The 17,259-nt window shown below is 45.5% G+C and overlaps 1 protein-coding gene across 1 annotated transcript in view; it reads right to left on the bottom strand.

The window, feature by feature from the left end:
- Window positions 1-8,723, bottom strand: part of COLEC12 (collectin subfamily member 12) — a 101,185-nt gene extending 92,462 nt beyond the window's left edge. Inside the window, exon 1 of the mRNA XM_075705056.1 lies at window positions 8,687-8,723. Coding sequence (XP_075561171.1) covers window positions 8,687-8,723 — 37 coding nt within the window. The remainder of the gene's footprint in view (window positions 1-8,686) is intronic.
- Window positions 8,724-17,259: the final 8,536 nt, after the last annotated feature.

Raw genomic sequence — 17,259 nt, 5'->3', positions numbered from 1 at the left:
TGCCCCGGGACTATATAGGGCCTACAACCACTCGGTCCCTTCGCTGGAACAGCACCAGATCTGAGAAGCCTTTGGTGCAAGGTGATTTTAGGGAAATTGTTTCCATTTTCTCCCCTTCCTTTTGTGGGTGTCGTTGTTGGCATACAGAAGGTGTCACAGAAAGCTGGTAATGTACATGTCCAGCTCTCACCTTTTAACAGTATACCCCATTTAGGAATTTAAACATAATTAACTAATGAAGCAAACTAGACCTCAGCGCTGTAGAGATGCTGGGTCGTAATGGTGGCTGCAGGCACGTGGTATCCAATCATTTCTAGAACTTCCATGTGCAGTAAACGTGGGTGTTAAGTCTTTGTTTAAAGACTTTGTTTGAGGTCTTGAATTAAGAAAAGTCACCAAGATTCTACATTGCATTTCAATATCTGCGGAAATCTATTTCAGGAGAGAATGAGGCATCTGGGCTGAAAAATGTCATGCTGAGTTTCAACCCAGATTTTAGAAATTCCTTTATAACCCCCCTGAAAACTCTATTTACAGTACTTCAGAACTTACCCCTAAGTACCACACTGTCAACACTCAGGACTATAAGATTCATTTGTAGTAACAATGACATCCACTGTAAGAGTTTCCTTTAAAATAACTGTCTCTCTCAAAGAGCTTTAAGAGTTAGGGCCCTGCCTTTCCCACTGACTTAATGGGAGCTATATGGTTATATCCCAGTGCAACTCTGTAAAATTCATTTTAATATGATCAAGAGGAAATTTTTTCCGTACTATTTGGAAAGATGGTGTGCCCATTAGTTGAAAATCATGATATTCCTCTCTTTAACCCATAAACCAGCATGGATGCAGAACTCTGCTCAGAACCGTGTAACAAGTGCATCTTCATCATGAGGGACCACTTGCAGTGTGAAAAAGCTACTTCTGCCCGCCCTCTCCATCTCAGACCTCTCAGGGAAAGGCAAAACTTGTCCACTTGTGAGGTTTCTGTAATATTAACAACTGTTCAGACCAACGGGAAGAGTGAATACCAATATCTTTCTCATATCACATTTCAAAAGCTTTTTGAGCAGCCACCAGATTTATATGCATTTCTGGTCACTATTAACCGAGTCTACATTCAAAGTGCTGACCTAGAGGTGAAACTGAGCCAGCAGAAGCACAGCAAGCAGCTGTGGCCTTCAGATGTTGATGACTTCATCAGCCTAATCGGTTTCCACTGGTTTTCATAGCTTTTATTCTGGACAGTCTCCTGCTTGTGCTAACGGGCTGCTCATTCCCCTCTCTCTTCATAGATGCTTCGTTTCACTTGTCCTCTTCTGCCTTTCTCCACTGGTTTCTCCTAGCCCCTTTTCATATTCACGTCTTTCTGTCTTTGCTTCTATTTTGGTTAAGCCCTCCCTCATAAAAACCTACCCCACACTTAAAACCCTTCCCTATTGATGAGGTCCCAAGGTGACACGTCACGCTCACAATGTCACTGTTGTTGGCTCTGTGTGTACCGTGCCCATCTTTTCCGCCTGGTCCTTTGTCCAACTTGGCATGTAGTAAGCTCCTTTGCACGGGGGCTACACGGATTCTGCATTTGCAGAGTACCTGGTCTTTAGGGCAGCTGTGGGAGAGGTTCAGCTGAGGCAGTCCTGGAAGTGAGCCCACCGCCCTGCATCCCAAAGCATCCTTTGGGATATTGTTGGAGCCTCGATTCTGGCAACGAGGCCAAGGCTTTTCCCCACCTTTGTCCTTCAGGCTGCTGATCTGGGAATTTATCCACTTTTGATATTGCAAGAAAGTAAGAGGAAATGTCCCAGACCAGAGATCCTCTCTTGACACTTATAACCTAAGACTGGGATTGTGTCCCTCATCACCTAACATAAAACAAAAAAAAAGGATCGTGACAAATGGGTGCATTTTAATATTCCTGTTTTGATCTATTCCTCCGCTGCTGTGCCTGAAAAATGTGAGACACCACATTAAGAATGCAGAAGAAGACAGGAGATTAAGAAATTCAGAGGTATAAGAGTGATAGCTCTAGTTTTGCTTTTTAGGTACAAAATGAAGACAGTAAATAGGGCTGTTTCTTGAACAAAACTTGTTAGCCCATAAGTGCTGCAGAGCAATGCTACAGTACTGGGGTCAGGACCAGCTGCATGGTGCAGAGGGTCGACCTTAGAAGTTAAAAGTTTAAATCATATCGTGTTTCAGCGTAATGATTTAAGAGCAAACAGATCTGTTCTCATTAGTGCACTGAAAAATCGTGCCTCCCTGTCTGTATGTTAGAGGACGCAATTAACAACAGCATTAAAATGGCATACACATTCCTGAACAACACATGTCTCTATTACCTCCCATAACTCATCCACTTTGTTCCCCAGCAACGTCCCAGTCTTCACCTCAAATTTATGCACTGAAAGGGACTGCAGTTTTAGGTGGAAGCAGTCAAACTCCAAAGACAATTCATCTTCGGCTGATCCCTTACTCATACAGACCATGCTCACATTATTAGGAGGATCAGGTTCACTTTCAGTGCCTGGTAAAAAGTGTCTTTATTTTCCTTTCCAAGGGGGAGGGCTGGAAGGGGGGGGGATCTCTGTTCTGACACACAGAACCTCAGGATAAGGAACGTTTTGTGAAGCTGAAGATAACTGGGCACGCATCCTTCGCAGCACTGAACTGCTTTCATCCTTGACATTTCTTCCAGCGCTCTCTCTCTTTATTTTCCTTTGGTTTTGCTCTGCAAGGCCTGATCAGCTCTCTCTGCACAAGGTTACATTTCCCTCCTTATCCTAGCAGACAAAGGTGTTTGAACCTCTGGGCACAACGGTCTTTGAGTGTGGATCTCAGCAAACTGTTCAATGGTTGTGACAAAAAAGGGCTCTGTTCAACTCCCAGCTGTAGCGAAATCAGTCTAGAATAAATTTCTATTATCCAAACTAGCAGAAGAGCGAGCCACAAGAGATTTTAAACAACTCCCTTCTCCACAGGGAAAGGCTCACCGGTGCTATTTTTAGTCCTATGTGGCTGGGAAAAGTAGAATATTGAAAGCTAAGATGAGCAATTACAACTTCTGACCAAAAATACTCCTGTCATAAATAGTTTATATGCTAATTCTGCTCAATATCCATTACACTTGTACAGTAATAATTCTATCTGTGCAATAACAGATTTATTTTGTATTTTCACAGCTTGTAACATTCTGCTTTCCTCTGTATCATTAATAAGAATATTCTTTGACACATGCTTGCATGATCTACTTTCTCATCCATATGTTTAAAATCCTCTGTGCTACCAACCAGTTCAGGATACACACTGACTGTATAGTAGCATTGCTCGGGATTTGTTCTGCATTGTATCACACATTTATTATAACTGCTCATGCCTTTGAACTTCTGCGGTGGGGCCCTGTGACATGTCCAACACACACCACTCAGAGCTCCTGCATATGTTTCATGTTTATGTCACTATATTCATATAAGCTCTGTTAAAACTGGACTAAGTAACGGTTACTGGATCACTCCACTTCTAATCCTTGGTTTTCAGATGCGTTCTGGCTTCTGCAAAATGCTCTGGACTGGATTTTTTGGGAATTTGCAGTTTGAAGTTTCTGTCCAAGAAAGACCTATTTGCAGATGACTATTCATTTGATTTTGTGCACACAAAGATTAGAGAGAGACATACGCTTTTCTCCAGTATTAGAAAATGAGCATGTTTATTCCTTTATTCTCTAGAAATAGTGGTGAAATCAAAACAGTTAGAGAAAAAGACAAAATCTGTCAAGAAGGTAGACATCATATAAATAGATTATTTATTAAAGACTTTTCAAGGCAGCCAAGAAAGAGCAACTGAATTTGCATGCACACTCAGCTTTTGCAAATGGAGGCTTTATCTGCAGATTACATCCAGGATCCAAGTTAAAACACAGAAGGGATGATTTTAGCAATATGGGCTGATACGTCATTAATTGTCTGTTGAAGTGTGCACTCTATAAGGGAAACGAGGTAAAATGAACTGGCATATCCCGTGAAAGCTCAATGTACTCTACGTACTGAAAACTCCGTAGAGCTGCCTTTAAGGCAAACTGGTTGACGCCAAGAAAGCTGAGCGTTCGGACTAGACCATTCCTGAGGCAGTGGCGGCTTCACTGATTTCAGTGGAGCACAACCAAGGATGAACCTGTCCTGCTGTTTCACTCCGTGCATCTTTGTTCTTTTAAATGAGAGGCACTGAACAGGCGAGGGTGTTTGGTCACATTCCCGTTCTCAAGCACAAGACACCAGACATTTCATCCTCCAGCACCGCCGCTATACAAGCAGTACATAGCAAGGTGCCTGCGATGGCAGAAAGGAAGGAGGAGGAGGAGGAGGAGGATTAGTGGAAAGAAGCAGCTGAGCTACCTTGGGCATTGTGACACAGAGCTCCTCTGTCATCCTGGAGTGACCACCTTGACTTTGTCATAGCCCAGTTTTGGACATTAGTATTAAGTCATTATCCAAACAATGTCCACATTTCAGAAGACAATACTTCTCACCAGAACTGCCATGACAGTAGTGATTACAGATACAGTTTAAAGTAATAATTACAAAATATATCACAGATAGATAGAAAGAAGTTGTCAGTTTTAACAATGCTTGTCCCTGTCTTAAATTAGGGCCAATGTTTTTGAACATGTGGTGGTGTTTGACTATGAGGAAGCTGTTTCCATTTGTTTCCTAGGCAACAAATACTCCTTCATACCCCAATAAATAACTACAACTTAGAATTATCATTTGATAAAGACACAACTGACCCTAAAGCAGTCAAGTCCCTTTAGAAATCACATGAACTATTACTAAAAAGTATCACAGAGTTTGTGAGCTCAGTGTAGTTTTCTGGAAATAAAACTGCCAGCATATTAAACATAAACTTCAATTTGTTTTACTGATTTAAAACATAACACATTACGAATACCAGCAATGGAAAATATAATTTATTCCTTACAGATATTTAGTGATGTAATTATTTAGATATTCCTCCGTTCTCCAGAGAGGGTAGATAGAGAGACAGCTGCAATCAACAGATCATTTTATTGTTATTGAGAAAAATGTGTAACTACACTGAGTTCTGAAGTCCTACAATTACCACCACCATCAAGTTTAAAGAGAAAATATGAAAAAAACAAATCTGTACCCAGAAAAGGAAATCACAGAGTCAAAATTTGGTTTGGCTCTCTGACTTCCATAACACTGGCAATGGCACTTGATGTGATGATTTGTTTGAAGTTTCTCTTTTCTCTTGCTATTAGCACAGTCATTTAAGTGTTCTTCTTTGCAAGTTTTATCACTGATTTCCATAACTCTGTGGGGGAAAGAAATAAGATGACTGTGATCGCTCTTAGGGAAACCGAAACTAGCAACCAGAGTGAAGCATCTCCCTCTCACCGGAGTGTGGGGCACCAACATGTGCTCCCAGCAGGAGTAACATCTTCCCTCCAAATGCCACTTCTCCGCTTCGCAAAGAAGAGCGACGGAGGCAGAACGGAAGGAGACGCAAGTCACATTAGATGTTATTGCCGTCCTCGGTCCTTTGCATCCCGCCTCCCCCCAAACCCAGTGCAGCCTCAGCCCCAACAAAAATAGCGCGTAAGACTTTCAGTGATAACAGGCACGGGTTTATATTACTGGATCCCCATTGTTTTGGTTTGTTCCTGCCATTACACTTATGCTGATAATGACAAGCTGATGACAAAACTTTTGGCATGAGTACCCTATAAATAAAGAACATTGTAAATACATTATTTTTAATATGTTGCACGGCCCTGTAGACACCCCATGTCACAGTGCCAGAAGTAACTTAAATCGCGTGTGTGGCCTTGCAAAAATAACCCCCCCCCCAAAAAGCTTCTCCTCCCTTCAGGCAGCTCCTCTGGCAAGTGAATAAATAACCACATCATTTGGTGTCCCAGACTCTGGAAACTAAGTGTAACTATCATGATGTTTACTGGCCTCCTGGCATCTGGAATCAAACGCTGCAATCCAAGCACAGGCACACTGGTGCCCAAAAGCAATTTTCTTGTATGTATGGTTTTTTCCTTCCACCCTTCAAGTTTATTTTTGCCTCTGAAGAAAAACTAGATTCCACTCTCACAAACACCCAACTACTTCCTAAACTTTCCGTAACGTCCTTTGATGTTTTCATGCTAACTATTCCCCAGCGTGTAAAGTCTCTGCCTTTTGCTGTAGGGCTATCAATTTTCATAAACAGAAGGCTTTCTTGCAACCCTCCTAACACATCTTTACTAGGCTACAGTGTAGCAATTTGGCAATCTGCTTCTTTACTTGATTTTAAAAGTGTATTATCTAATACCTCTCAGTCGTAACTTCGTAGGATGGGGTCAACCGGTAGAAGCAGCACGTTTCACCCATTTAAAACAAAACGAGAGGGAAGGAGGAAAAAGAGAGAAAAGGGAAAAGAAATAAAGTTTCAGTTTTAACAGATGCAAAGCAAAGACCACATATTTTCCAGTCGGTGGATGTTGAGGAGAAATATGCCAAATACATTTCACAAGCCAGTTAAGCCTCTACTGGCACCTAATCACTGCCAGATGTTTAGAAGCAACACCAAGAACATCGCAAAACGCTGGCAAAAAAATAAACAAATAAATTAGGGAGAAATAAAACTCTTCTTCTCGGGACGCCGGGGAGCGGGGGGGGATAAAAGTTGGGTGCCGAGAGAAAACGCGCTGGGGAGAGCACACATGACGGGGACACACGCGCACACACAAGGACACCCCGCTCCCCGGGCCGGGACTGACCAACGCAGGGCTCCGCGCCCCGGGGTGGCGGGGAGACCCCCGCTCTGCCTCTCCGGGCACCGGCTGCCCGTGCCCTGCCCGCAGCCGGCGTGCCCTGCCTGCAACCCGCCCGCACCGTGCCCTGCCAGCACCCTGCTTGCAGCCGGCTTACCCCGCTCGCACCCTGCCCGCCTACTGCCCTGCCCGCACCCTGCCCGAAATCTCCCCCACCTGCACCCTGCCCGCACCCTGCCCATGCTGCCCGCACCCTGCCCGCCTCCTGCTGCCCTCCTGCACGCCCACATCCCGCACCCTGCCCGCACCCTGCCCATGCTGCCCGCACCCTGCCCGCCTCCTGCTGCCCTCCTGCACGCCCACATCCCGCACCCTGCCCGCACCCTGCCCATGCTGCCCGCACCCTGCCCGCCTCCTGCTGCCCTCCTGCACGCCCACATCCCGCACCCTGCCCGCACCCTGCCCATGCTGCCCGCACCCTGCCCGCCTCCTGCTGCCCTCCTGCACGCCCACATCCCGCACCCTGCCCGCACGGCGCCTGCCCGCCGCGCCCGCACCAGCCCTGCCCGCACCAGCCCTGCCGCTGCCCGCTGCCCGCTGCCCGCTGCCCGGCGCCCGGTGCCCGGTGCCGGCGGCGCACGCGTGCGGGGGCCGGAGCGGGCCCCCCGCTGCCGCCCCTACCTTTCATCTTGGCGCCGGCGCGGGTCACATAGGACGGACGGGACGGGGCGCGGCGGGGGCTGCCGCCGGGAGCGGCGGGCGGGCGGGCGGCGCTCCCTGCCTACTGCCGGGCCATGCCGGGGGCCGGCCGCGCCCCCGCCGCGGGCCCTGCTGCGCACCCCCGGCCGCTGCCGCTGCCGCTGCCCCGGCCGCTGCCGCCGCCGCTCGCCGTCGCTCCTCGGCCGCCGGCGGCACCGCGCTCTCGCCGCCAGCCCCGCGCGGCCCGGCCCGGCCCCGCGGAGCCGCGGCCCGGCCCCGCCTCCCTCCCTCCGCCCCGGGGAAGGGGCCGCGGCCGGGGCCGGGCGGCGGGGGCGGGCTCGGGGCCCCGCCGGCGGCTGGGGCTGGGGGGCGTCGCACCCCGCGCCGCCGCCTCCCGCGGGACCGCGGGGGGTCCCCGGGCGCGGGGCCGCGGGCGGCAGGGTCCGCCCGCGGGGAGCAGCCCGGGAGGGGCCTCGCAGGGCGCCCACCGGTGAGCGGGGAGCTTGAGTGGGACGCGGTGTTGGCGGCAGGGAGAGCGGCGCCCTCCCTGCCCTCCCCACGCGCCTGGCGGGCCCCCGGGGGGTTTGGGCTAAAGCCGTCGTCGTGAGCGTCGCACCGCCCAGGCTGGCCACGCCGGCGTGCCTCGCGCCACGGTACGCCGAACGAGAGACGCCGGAGCCGTGGGCGCGCAGCCGTCGTGGGCTGGGAAGAGGCTGCAGGAGGTGCGAAGTTCACCCTGGCGCCCAACGAGGCGCCGCGAGTAGCGCCGTGGGATTCAGCGGGGCTGCGCACAGTGCGCGCACGGAAGGACGTGTGAAAATATTGGTGGGAGATACAGGCCAGTCGTCTTGTACTGCCCTGGTTCTGGATGTCGCCAGGAATAATGGGTCGTTCCCAGGCTCCCGCTTTCATGAAAGGCGGGCTTTGATTTTCTGCAAGCCTACCCATATTGCGGCTACTGGAGATGGTGATGAGATGATCCAGTTTTGACTATTAACACCAGTGCTGATGAAGCAGAGCTAGCGCAATGTGCACCAGTCCCTTCTGGGGGCAAACAAAGTAGCGGAGGCACCAGAGAGTCTTTCCCATCGCAGAGAGGAGATGGATGCACATGATTTTGCCTTTGCAATTATTGGTGTCACAGCCTGTTGAATGAGGGGATGCCCAAAGAAATTATTATACTGCGTGGTCTTTTCAGGGGACCTACGGTTCCGATAAGGATCATAGCGCACTAGAAAGGTCATGGTGCGCTATCACAGCATTAGTTTAGCACCGGGTCAACAGGCATTGGAAAGCTATCAGGTATGATCTTGCCTGAGCAAGGAATGAAGGATTAAACCCACAAAAAGTAATCGTTGTAGAGCAAAAATTAAAGAACAGAAATTTTAATTCCTTCAGTTGGTCTGATGACTTGAGTTGGCATCGGCTTGAGTGCGTTTCGCTGACTTGGAGGCAGGACCTTCAGTTTGGGATTGCCGAAAATACTTGAATACCAGCTGCAGTAGCCATTTGCTGCTTTTAAAGCAGGGCTCGGATATCAAAGAGACTTAACTCAGATTTTAGTTTACGCTCTGGTAGTTGACTGGAAAATCTATTTTTGGTACAAGTCGTGAGTAAAACACTTAAATCTGAATACAGTCATCAGGTAATGGATGTCCTGTAGTGTTGTGTTGGATTAGGACAACAGCTCTTGCAGTGTTTATAAGACCAATTAATGCTTCATCAGTTGTGTGATTTATTTTGAATCCTAAGTTAACTCACAATTTTTGTTTTGAAGAATCAATGTCATTCAGTTTCCCAAACTAAAAACTATCTAGGCTCTGATCCAAAGCCCATGAATATGTTTCCAAGAAGAAATCTTTCCATTAAATCTCATAGACTGGATGAAACCAATAGTGAAGCTTCATTTCTCCAGAGAAAAAGTACTTCCATTTGAAAATGCAGCGCTGAAGGAATGCTTAGAAAAAGAAGAAAGAAGAACATAACTTTAAACCTATGTCATCAGGGAATGTGCAAGGAGCAGGACTGTGCAGAAATTTAGAAAATTCCTCAAAAACAGTAACTGATAACACTTTTCTAGTTCTTCAGACAGTAACCTTAGTGAACTGAAGGATAGCAACCAAAAATTGCAGAGGCTGATGAGTGAACTGCTGTGTCTGAGGAAAACATGTTCCTTACTAACTGAAAGAAAAATAATGAGTATTTTGAATTCATATAGAGTTTATGATTGATTCATTAGGCCTGAGATCTACCTCCACTCTTGTGACTTTAAAATATTTTTTGATTTGTGGACATAGTGGGACACTTCGTATTTCTGAAGTAAGTTTCTATATTCTCTTTTAAGTGTTTAAGTTTTATTCCACAATGGATTTCTTATCAATATTTATTTATATTTTATATTATATATATATTTAAATGGCTGATGAGCTTCTACTAATACTACTTTAAAAGTCTAGTGTTAGTAAAGAAATTCAGGAAACTTGTGAACTGTTTCATGTGTCAAATATTTCCCCTAAACTCAAGTATTTTATGTTTCAGTTTCTGAAGTAAGTGTTCCCTTTTACTTCCCACTGACCCATCTCCGTCCACCAGAAGAAGGTGTAGCTGTTAGACACTATCACCACCACTTATCAACCCTGGGATTAATGAAGGGGAAGGCAGATTGTTGATGGTTCATGGAGGTAGGGTAATTGAGCAAGCATACTTAATGAGCTGAATATCTGTGGATTATTTATACTATGGAGCATATACTCTCTTCATTAAAACCAGTTTGATGAAACAGAAGAATTCTAGATCCAAAAAAACCCCACCCCAACCACTGAGTGGTATAGTTTAGAAATACTGGTTTAAAAAATCAGTGAGAACACGTCCCTTTCCATCCGTAAATGGATTTAGCTCTCCAGTCTCTTCTCCATTGTCTCTGTTTCAGTTGCCTGTGTGAACAGGTCCCCAAATTTCCAGTTCTTGTTTGATGAGCACTCTGAAAATGATGGTCTGAGCCACTACGTCCAGAGGAGATCTGCCTTATGTTTAACCTGGCTTCCGACACCCCATCCTACCTGCAGGAGGTGGGTTGCGGGGTGCAGGCTAAATGCTGCTGGTGTCCCTGAGTCAGGCTATGGTGAAGGCACGGGGGGATGGTGCTGCAGCGGCACCTGTGGCACTTCTTCGAGCCAACCTGCCAGGAGTATTTTAGAATCATAGAATCATAGAATTGTTTAGGTTGGGAAAGACCTTTAAGATCATCAAGTCCAACCATTAACCTGGCACTGACAAGTCCACCACTAAACCATGTCCCTAAGCACCACATCTACATGTCTTTTAAATACCTCCAGGGATGGGGACTCCACCACTTCCCTGGGCAGCCTGGTCCAATACTTGACAGCCTTTTGGTGAAGAATTTTTTCCTGATATCCAACCTAAACCTCCTCTGGCACAACTTGAGGCCATTTCCTCTCGTCCTATCACTTGTTACTTGGGAGAAGAGACTGATGCCCACCTCGCTACAACCTCCTTTCAGGTAGTTGTGAAAGGTAGAGAGCGATAAGGTCTCCCCTCAGCCTCCTTTTCTTCAGGCTAAACAACCCCAGTTCCCTCAGCCAATCCTCATAAGGCCTGTGCTCTAGGCTCTTCGCCAGCTTTGTTGCCCTTCTCTGAACACGCTCCAGCACCTCAATGTCTTTCTTGTATTGAGGGGCCCAAAACTGAACATGGTATTCGAGGCGCAGCCTCACCAGTGTCAAGTATAGGGGGACAATCACTTCCCTGCTCCTGCTGGCCACACCATTCCTGATACAAGCCAGGATGCTGTTGGCCACCTTGGCCACCTGGGCACACTGCTGGCTCATGTTCAGCCGGCTGTCGACCAATACCCCCAGGTCCTTTTCTGCCAGGCTGCTTTCAGAGCCACTCTACCCCAAGCCTGTAGCATTGCATGGAGTTGTTGTGACCCAAGTGCAGGACCCAGCATTTAGCCTTGTTGAATCTCATACAGTTGGCCTTGGCCCATCAATCCAGCCTGTCCAGATCCCTCTGCAGGGCCTTCCTACCCTCAAACACATCAACACTCCTGCCCAATTTGGTGTCGTTTGCAAACTTACTGAGGGTGCACTTGATCCCCTCATCCAGATCATTGATAAAGATACTAAACACAACTGGCCCCAAAACAGAGCCCTGGGGAACACCACTTGTGACTGGCTGCCAACTGGATTTAACTCCATTCACCACAACTCTTTGGGCCCAGCCATCCAGCCAGTTTATTACCCAGTGAAGAGTACACCCACCCAAGCCATGAGCAGCCAGTTTCTCGGGGAGAACACTGTGGGAAATGGTGTTAAAGGCTTTACTAAAGTCCAGGTAGACAACATCCACAGCCTTTCCCTCATCCACTAAGCGGGTCACCTTGTCATAGAAGGAGATCAAGCTAGTCAAGCAGGATCTGCCTTTCATAAACCCATGCTGACTGGGCCTGATCATCTGGTTGTCCTGTACGTGCCACGTGATGGCATGCAAGATGATCTGCTCCATAACCTTCCCCAGCACCGAGGTCAGACTGACAGGCCTATAGTTCCCTGGATCCTCCTTCCGGCCCTTTTTGTAGATGGACATCACATTTGCTAACTTCCAGTCAACTGGGACCTCCCCGGTTAGCCAGGACTGCTGATAAATGACGGAAAGTGGCTTGGTGAACACTTTGTTGGCAGTGGTGTCACAGGTCCCAAGGTTTGAACCATTCCTTGTTCTGGGTGAAACTGCATCACTTTACTGGGGTTGCTCAGAGCTAGACGGTGTGGTTGTCCTGTGGTTTAGGCATCTTTCCCTTTCTCTTCCTATGCCCTGTGAGCTCTGCCCACAAAGATACTCAGGCACAAGGACACTGGGAATCACCCAGAGACACAACCTGTGGCCTGAAAAGAAATTGAGCTCAGTTCTCCCAAATTCTGGCCCTACCTACTGTGCAGATCCCCCAGCATACTTGATTTCAGCTAACAAAAGCAGCCTCTCTGCAGCATCCTTCTGGTGCCTGGGTTTCAGACAGATGCTGACCCTGAACAAACTAAATCAGGCGCTACCTTCAGACTCCCCCTCTTTTTTCTGCTTAGGTGCGAGCTCCCCACAAAGTTGGACCTCCGTCTTAAGCTTTATCTCCATTTCTTACTACATGGGGATCAAGAGATACTCCTACTAGCTAGGTAAACCACAGAATACATATATATTTAGGGTGCAATACAATACACAATACAGGGTGCAATATGTAACTAGCATTGCCCAGTCCTGGGCCTTCACAAGCTTGAACTTTTTATACACTTTTTTTTTACATTTTTCAAGTTTCATTTAAAGCTATGGTGAAATTTGCCAAACACAATTACACTGCCTCTCTGGTTAAAACCACTGATCTTCTCAGAAAAATTTCAAGCGTATTTTCATATTCTTTTATTTTTAGGAAACTTCAGACTATGTTCCAGGGAAATCTAATTTCACAGAAATACTTCATTTTACAGACTTTTTTGTTACTCTAGTTCAGGGCATAAATTATGAAGCCTGTTTTTTCATCCAATAATAATAATATAACAACAGCTTACTACCGCAACAGGCTGCCTGTCACAAAGTGATCCCACATTGCAGCCAGATTCAGGCTCAGAGAAGGTCTAGAGGATCTAAACAAATCATCCTTGTTTAGAAATGTTTACATGTTGGCTTAATATGTATTGTTTGTTTTGTGGCTTGTTTATATGGAACTATTACAATTTATTCATCAAATGCTGAAATAAGGTACCCAAGTCAGTGCTTTGCAGTTGCAGCACCCTAGTGTGACTTTCAGCACTTACCAGCCACGTGTGTGTTGTTCATTTTTTCCTTGCTACAGTCTTCTCTTGAATATCAACAAGTTCATTTTTAATGGCTCACACTCACTTTACTCTGCAAAACATGTTCAAATTCGGCAGTAATCCAAAAGATGCAAATTTAATCTCCCTGTATGCACTTTAAAATAAATTGTGCGGACTTTGCTGAAGTGATCTAAAACCAGAGGTAATGTGCACATTCCTGTTCACTTTGACTCCACAATGGACCATTACCCTCACCTGGCTCTTTCCCACAGCCTAACCTACAAACTTTTGTCAGCATCACCCCTCTCTTCTCCAACCACAAGCTATTTGGCAATTTGGTGAGTCTTAGAGCGATGCTGGAGGAAGCCATGGTCCATGCACATGGAGATAGGTATGTGTGGCACTCTCTTTTGATTGGCAACCTTCTCATTGCCTGAGCCCAGATGCAATACAAAGGGCAATAATTAAATAAAACAAATCTGAAAAAGAATTGCATGCATCACTGAGGAGACCTGCATGTGACACAGGAACCATATGTGGGAGATCATTTGTCTGAAGTAAGTACCATTTGGGTTCAATACAAAATGTGCATTTGAAACATAAGTGTTGAGTATTCTAACATATTTTAATGATAAATCTTTTTTTCCACAACAATTTCATATTGTTGTTAATGACCATTTTGGATCTGTGCCCAGAGTGAAGACATTATCCTTGGATCTGGGTAATGAGTTTGGAAATGATCCTGAACAAATGGAGAAGTTATTTACTAATAATTTTGCTAAATCCACAGATGAGCCTTTTCTTAATCTGGGTAATTAGCATCATAATTTGAAAGTATTTAGTTATCTAGACTTGTATCTGACAAGTGAGGTTGGTTTTTGTTTTTCCTTTCCTATTTTTTGATTAACTGGGAAACTGAAGGAGATTCTGAAGGCAGCAAAATGGCTGGCTGTCTTTTCAGGATGCCAGAGTTACTCAGAGATACAGACTTGTTCTAGCTATGGTTTGGATGTTGATCATGCAAAGGCCCACGTGCCAGTTCTCTTGTCTTTCAATTGCTGTGACCTTTTTTCTTTGAGAACCTGGATTTCTTGGAAGGATAACATGAGACAGCTCTAGAATAGTCCTAAGTTTAAAGAAAAGCAAAATGCTGGAATGCAATTAAAAATACAGCTATTACGATTACCTGCAGATGATATTTAGGGACCACCGTTATATTTTTGATATTTGATGAAACACATCATTATGGGCTTTATTCATATTTTGAATGAAGAGCAATGATTTCTGGTTCAGAAAGTCTGGGATATTTTATTCTGGCAATTTATAGACCAATTTCCTTGCACAATATTTTGTCAAAATTACTGAAAACAACTGTAGCTGTTGTGTCTGCTGAATATTTAAACCAGTAAAATATTCAACTTTTGTGCACCAAATTTCATATAATGAAAAGCAATTCCATTACTGCTAGAGTGCTTAAATGTTGAAGACAACGAAACCAAGACCAAATAATTAGTGCCTGATTTTATTAGGATACTCACAGAAGTAGATTTTTATACATCAGTAATAACATTTTGTTTGTTCATTTTGTTTGTTTCTTTCAACACATAGAGTAAAATACTTCTGATTTCCTCAGAAACAATTTCTGATGTCCTGAGGTCTAACCGGTTCAGCTCTTTGGCTGGAGTGTATCAAAACAATGCTGGCCAGGGTTTGGTTCATGTTGATGGGGGGAGGTAAAGATCTTGTCATGTTTTGAGACTGTCCAAATGCCAGTGATGTTCCATTTCCAGTTATCTTCAGTGGGAGGTGGCAAGCAGGAACGCAGAGTTGGGCTCTGTCAACCCAGAGGAGCGTCCTCCAGCTGTTGTTACATGCCACACATTTCATCTGGGGTTCGGGGACAGCTGGGCATGTTCTGCACGCTCCTGCCTGGCTGTGCAGCTGCTCCCAGAGGTAAGGTGATGCACAGAGGTGTCTCCGTAAGGCCATCCAGCACTGGAGGGAGTGGAAGCCGGTGTAATCTACTTACAGACACCAACACGGTTTGGTTCAGGTGCGTCTGCTCCCCAAATTTGCTGGTTATGGCGATATAGATCCACATGGCAAGTCCAAATGCATCATATGTGGTCTTCCTGACCTCTTGCCTTTCAGTGCAGACCTAAGAGTCAAACAGAGGCTGAGTATGGCTTGTATACTGCTTGGCCACAGGAGAGGAGCACAGCAAGAAAAGCAAATAAAAAGACAGTGACTTCTCCCTACATTCAGTTAACATTATTGCAATGTATTTTGGCTCTTCAGCCTGTGAGTTACACCCACCAGGACTCCCTGACGCTTCAACAAGTGGGTGTAAGTAGGTCCAGAGGAATATTAAATTACAACTCTTCAGCTCTGAATTTGGCCCAAAAAGTACAGAAAAAAACTTTGAAAATCAGGGAACATCATGACTGCAATTGTGAAGTATTTTGCTCACTATATAGAACACATCTGTAATTTATGTAAATTACTGTTTATGGAGAACATTGAACCTTTGAAGTTTTGCTAGTTGGGGCATAATGACAATAAAAGATAGCCACTCTAATAAGCATTTTTAGTCCTATTTACCAAGTTTACATTGGTCTTGTTTCTTCGAGTAAACAGACTTCAAAAGGAACAAATGAACCAAAAGATAGGTAGTGATAAATAGTCCCTTGTATATTGCTTCTGAGATCGTATTATCAACAGTTGCTTCTGATGCAGTATTTCTGTCTTCTTTCAGGTAGATTACAGGGCATTAGTTATTCACTGAAAATATTAATGAAAGCTTTGGAGAGGTCCCATGTCTTTTTCATTTTGTCAGATTTCATAAATACCACACACAAATAATTGTTGTCAAAGAACATCACTGAGGTGGTGAAATTGAGCACTCACAAGGCAGGAAATGCCAGGAGAAAGATTTCCCATGGGACCTTAACTTACCTGCATATGTTTGGAATTATTGACAAGACATATTTATTCCTACTGATAAAAAGTATTGATATCGATATTAGTTTATAATGGTGTATTAATTTTTCTCCAGTAACTCCATTTATTTGCTACAGAGAAGGGACTGAACTCATTTAGTGACCACCCATTCAATATTTTATCTTCTCTTCATTGTTCCTCCAGGTCCCATTCACTGCAACATTCATGCTCTGCTCTGAAGATAAAATTATTGATTTCCTCAATGCCTGTCATCAGGGTAGCGTTTATATATTTCACAAATGTTAATTAAACTTTGCAAGCGATAAGGAGTATTATTACCCCCATTTTATAGGACTGAGCCACAGTAAGATTAAAGTTAAAAGTTATCCTCTCATAAGAAGTGAATCACTTGAAGTGCTATGATTTTTCAGGGTTCCCAGTGTTACAGTTAATGTTTACACTATACACCCAAGGGCACCTTCCACTTTCCACTTTGCAAGCCTGGCTAAAAGTCCTAGTCACAGCCCCACAAGACTGAGCTACACACAATGCTGCCTCTGCCCTTCCTCTCTCTCTGCTTTCCACATGTACGAAACCTGCAAAGAGCAGCCCTGGCATACTCTGAGCCAAATCCCGTGTGTGGATGACTGAGAGATCAGGACATTAGGTGCGCTGCTGATAGCACAAACCTGGCGATCCAGCTACAGTCATGCACATTATTTTACACTCTTGAAGGCTAGATCCCATTGACTTCCATGGCAGGGGTGAGTACTCAGCCCTTCTGCAAACAATACCATAGGGTTCCTATCAGGACTGTTGAGAAAAACATGGGTATTGATAAACTAGGATGAGCTGGATGTTGGTGAGTTGTTGGGGTGGGTTGAGGCCAGCCAGTGGCAGGTCAGCCCCCACCCAGTTGCTCGCTCACTTTCCCCCAGATGGACGGGGAAGACAATTGGAAGACCAAAAGTGAGAAAAATCTGTGGGTCGAGATGAAGGCTGTTTAATAAGT

Source organism: Pelecanus crispus, chromosome 2 (genome assembly GCF_030463565.1).
Source record: "Pelecanus crispus isolate bPelCri1 chromosome 2, bPelCri1.pri, whole genome shotgun sequence".
Classification (NCBI taxonomy): domain Eukaryota; kingdom Metazoa; phylum Chordata; class Aves; order Pelecaniformes; family Pelecanidae; genus Pelecanus; species Pelecanus crispus.
This window is presented reverse-complemented; position numbering and strand designations above follow the sequence as displayed.